The sequence below is a fragment of the Diospyros lotus genome, chromosome 11 (genome assembly GCF_014633365.1).
Source record: "Diospyros lotus cultivar Yz01 chromosome 11, ASM1463336v1, whole genome shotgun sequence".
NCBI classification, from domain to species: domain Eukaryota; kingdom Viridiplantae; phylum Streptophyta; class Magnoliopsida; order Ericales; family Ebenaceae; genus Diospyros; species Diospyros lotus.
In genome coordinates, this window is record NC_068348.1 from 10,893,729 (window position 1) to 10,898,020 (window position 4,292).

The 4,292-nt window shown below is 38.9% G+C and overlaps 1 protein-coding gene across 1 annotated transcript; it reads left to right on the forward strand.

The window, feature by feature from the left end:
* Positions 1–2,091: 2,091 nt before the first annotated feature.
* LOC127813782 (zinc finger A20 and AN1 domain-containing stress-associated protein 1-like) lies at positions 2,092–2,565 on the forward strand. The gene has a single exon (XM_052354925.1). It carries the CDS (start codon positions 2,092–2,094, stop codon positions 2,563–2,565), a length of 474 nt encoding a protein of 157 aa, XP_052210885.1.
* The last annotated feature ends 1,727 nt before the right edge of the window (positions 2,566–4,292 follow it).

Sequence of the window (4,292 nt, forward strand, 5' to 3'; positions counted from 1 at the left end):
TATTTCACAGAGGTTAGTATCAATCATGCTTGAAATTAAATTTTGGTCTCCTAGTGGTACTAGCAGTCTCCCAAATTTTTTGTTTTGTCATTTTGAGTCACTGCAACAGTCTCCCGGTAGTTTAATTTTTATTTTCGCCATTCATTATTTCTTAGATTTCCTAACCAATCTTCGTTGTTGGTTTTTTTGGGGCTGTGGGTGTCTTCGTCCTTCCGTTGTTCACTGTTTCTCAGATAGATCAGTCTCCCGAAAGTTAACTTCTAGTCTTTCAAAGAGTGACTTTGGTTATTGCCGTCAGTCTTCACATAAGTAAGATTGCATTTTGTGTTTCAACCTCAACTAAAACATGCAAATCTTCATTCTTAGTGAACTTTAAATCACGCTTTTGCCTCAATCTTTCTTCCTTAATCGACCCTTCACCCCGAATCACAATTTTGGCCATTGTCTCATTCTCCACCCTAATATGATCTAGTAAAGACGTCGTTGAGGTCTACGGTAACGATTGAGCCCACCCCCCAAAGCGCTCGACGTCGTCCTTCTCATCGTAATCATCTAGAGCATCGACGAACATCTAATTGAGGTTTTGGCCTCTGAGTTAGCCTTTACCTAGAACGGCGTGTTGTACTCATTGGAGAAGGCACTAACTAAATAAGGATTGTTGCCAACTGCTCACGAAAATTTGATCATCAGAGTGGCTGATTGGCAAATCGCAGGTAAGAAGTTGAAAGGTTCTCATTTGTCATTGACTGTCTCTCACGGCTGTAACTATGTTTTCCATCGACTTATGTCACTAGTGTCGTCGTTTGCTCCTACTGCGACTATGCAATCGACTTCTCCTTTATTCTCCATCAATCGTTGCTTTCCATTGTTGTGTTTGCCTTTCGTCGAGCATTACTGCCATCGTTTGGGCTTTTATGGCCACCGTTTTTCCTTCTACAGTCGTGCTCTTTCACAGATCTTATATCAATCCTCCTTCGTGTTTGCCGTTTGCTGCAGCCAAGGTTGAGGCTCTTCCATGGTGGCTTCTGAGTTTTTTCTTTTCTATCCAAGCTTTCTCCAAAAGGTGTAATGTCTTCTTTTTTAATTGATTTGATTAGGCTTCTCGTGGCTTGAAATTGTGTGAGAAGCATTGCAATATTTATAGGCGTTTTGGATGTTTCCCACAAACAATACAAATTGTTGTTGTTGAAATATAATAATAAATTTATTTGATTAGAAAATGTTGTCATCAATCTGTCTGAATTTGCAAAAAATAAAAGAATCAAAGGGCATGGGGAGGTCTTCGCTCAAACATTCTGATGCTTAAATCAAACATTGAAAATTATGAAGACTGTATTGAAACCAGTATCAAAGTACCTTTTCTAGAATGAGTGTTTATTTATTTATAGAGAGATATTGAGTAATCTTAATTAATTTAGGATTAAGATTCTTATAGATAACATCTATCTTGGTATTTTGAAACCCATTAGAATTAAGATTCTAATATTTTGGAACCTATTAGGATTAAGATTCTTATGGATGATATTTATTCTAATACTTTGAAATTCTTTTAGAATTAAAATTCTTTATGGATAATTATTTATCTTTTGTTAATATCATAATTATTTAATTTACGCATTTATGCGGAGCCCTGGGTTATGGGGAAATTTACACCTTTCAGTTCAAAAAAATTATTTTAAACTTTTAGATATTTTTAGTATTTTAGTGGGTTTTGCATAAGACACAATAATTATCATTTAAAATTACCCTTAACATTAACCTAATTCAAAAACATAATTACAATCATGGTAAAAAAAATATTTAAAAATAACTTAATTTTTATTTTAAAAAAAATATTAAAAAAGAACTTAAAACACAAATTGTACATCATCATTAATTACTCTTTTAATCCAATTTCTTAATGGTATTCCAATTCACGATGGGCCTTGGATTGGATCGCTTATGCATTCTATAAATAGGGAACAACCTCTGCAGAAACAAATCAATTCAAGTAATCTACTTTCTCCACGATTTTCCTCCATACAAACCCTCCAAAGGAGAGAGAGAGAGAGCGATTTGGTTTTCAACAGATCTACATATATAGATATGTGTATGGGTGCAGAAGGGAAAGATACGGGTTTTCAACCATCAGAGTCGAAGCAGTGCGCCAATGGCTGTGGCTTCTTCGGCACGGCGGCGACCAGGAACCTATGCTCGAAGTGCTACAGAGACCTCCGCCTGAAGGAAAAGCAAGCCGCCATGGACAAGCTGAAGGCTTTCAATAACAAGATGCTAGTTGACGGATTTCGCGAAGATTCTCGAGCTGGGTCGGCGTCGGCGGCTGTAAACGAATCCCCAGTGGTGGTGGCACCGACTTCCGGGGCTGAGTCCTTGGCGAACAGGTGCTCGAGCTGCCGGAAAAAGGTGGGCGTGCTGGGATTCAAGTGCCGGTGCGGAGCTACGTTTTGCGGGGAGCACAGATACCCAGAGAAGCACCGGTGCTCCGTCGATTTCAAGGCGGTAGGTCGGGACGCCATTGCCAAGGCTAATCCGGTGGTGAGACGTTGCAAGATCGAGCGGTTGTGATCGGAACTGGGGTTGCATGCAATGTCTGAACTGGTTCCTTCTTTTTTTAGTTTTGGGTTTTGTTTCGATGCAGTGTGCTTCTGGATACAGTTCTCCTGTGCATGCTCTACGATGGAGATTCATAGTGTTATACATTAGGTTTAGACTTGGTAATAAATTGTCGCGTAGTTAGGATGTAAATTTTCAATATACCTGCATGGAGGAGGCCGATATTAGAAGGGGTTCTTTTTTTTGTGATTAGAGATTGAGCATGACTACTATCGTAGTCTTTGTACGAACAGTTCGTGCTTTTAGGACAGTTTGTATATGTAGTTAACCATTCTAACCTAACTTTTTGCGGGTTTCTTATACTCTTTCTCTTCTTTATTTGATAAATGGTGACAAGATATTTTATTAAATAACAGGAACAAGAAAGTAACAGTCATATATTACATCCATCACAAGTAGGGACCGGGTTAAGAGGTGGTACAATCCTTACCACGCCCTAATTCTCTAGACACCTTGTACCTGTCTTCGTAGCCCTATCAGTTTATGAGTTACTGAATTGTTCTCCCACTCACCAAGCAAAAGGAAAACTTGAGACAATTCACAGTGGGTACTTCCTGGGCATACATCACTTGAGCAAAATGAGCTTTTCATGTTCTCCACCTATGAAAATTGGTTTAATACATATGGAGATCTCTAAACAATTAAAAATATAGTGTTTGCTTCCTAATATGCAAAACATCAAGATTCGTTATCTCAATTATTAAAAATTATGGCTTTATGTGCTTATAGTATAACAGAACGTTAGCGCGTGTATGAATGCACCTATTTTCACTAATGACATGTCACGTGGATGATCGGTTAACAGTATTTGAATAGATTGTTTAGTTTCTTATCCTCCCTAAACAATTAAAAAATATGGTATTTGATTTTTTATGTTCAAAATGTCAAAATTCCATATCTTAACTATTATTGCCAAGATACAATAATAAATTTATAGTAAGGGAAAATGTGATCTCTAGGTGTGATCAGGGTGCCAATGATCAGGAGACCTGGGGACTTGTAGCAGTGATAAGGAAACCTAGGGGTCTTGTTACAATGATCAGGTGCCTTGATGAATGGGTGACTTCTGTTAATCAAGTGGAAGTTGATGAAAGAAAGGTCCCTAATGACCAAGAGGCCCTGAAATTAACGAAAGGCCTATAAAGACGAACAACCGGTTAGGGGTGTAAGTGGATGTCCTGCGCAAACTCTTCGATGCTTAAGTTAGTCTTTGGTGTTTGAGCACAAGAACTAAAGTCAAAGTGACAGAGTGAATGTACTTGAGAAAGGATGAGGTCCTTCTATTTATAGAGGAAGGATAAGTGGACATGCGACAACCATCCCACGTTTTCAAGATGGCATATTCCTAGCATATTCCTCGCATATTCTATGGAATCTTGCCATATTCTATAGAATCTTAGAATATTCCTGTAGGTCCTCATGAAGGTCTTGGAAATCGACTCCCGGGTTCAATTTTCGGAACGCCTTGTGAGGGTTTTTTGGCTATAAAAGAGGTTCCCAAGGGTGATGGATGGCACGGTCGGATGGAGACGGGCAAGTAGGCATGTTTCACTTGGTCATGGCCAAGTGTAAGGTCTTTTTTTGGCTTTTCTTCCCTTGTTTGATGGTGTCTCTTCTTGTGACGACCCGCTCCCACCTGTCGAGTGCCATGGGTGTCCAATCGAAATAATCATTCACCC

Coding starts and splice junctions, on each gene's coding strand:
- LOC127813782 (XM_052354925.1), top strand. CDS start 2,092: ATGGGTGCAGAAGGGAAAGATACGGGTTTTCAACCATCAGAGTCGAAG.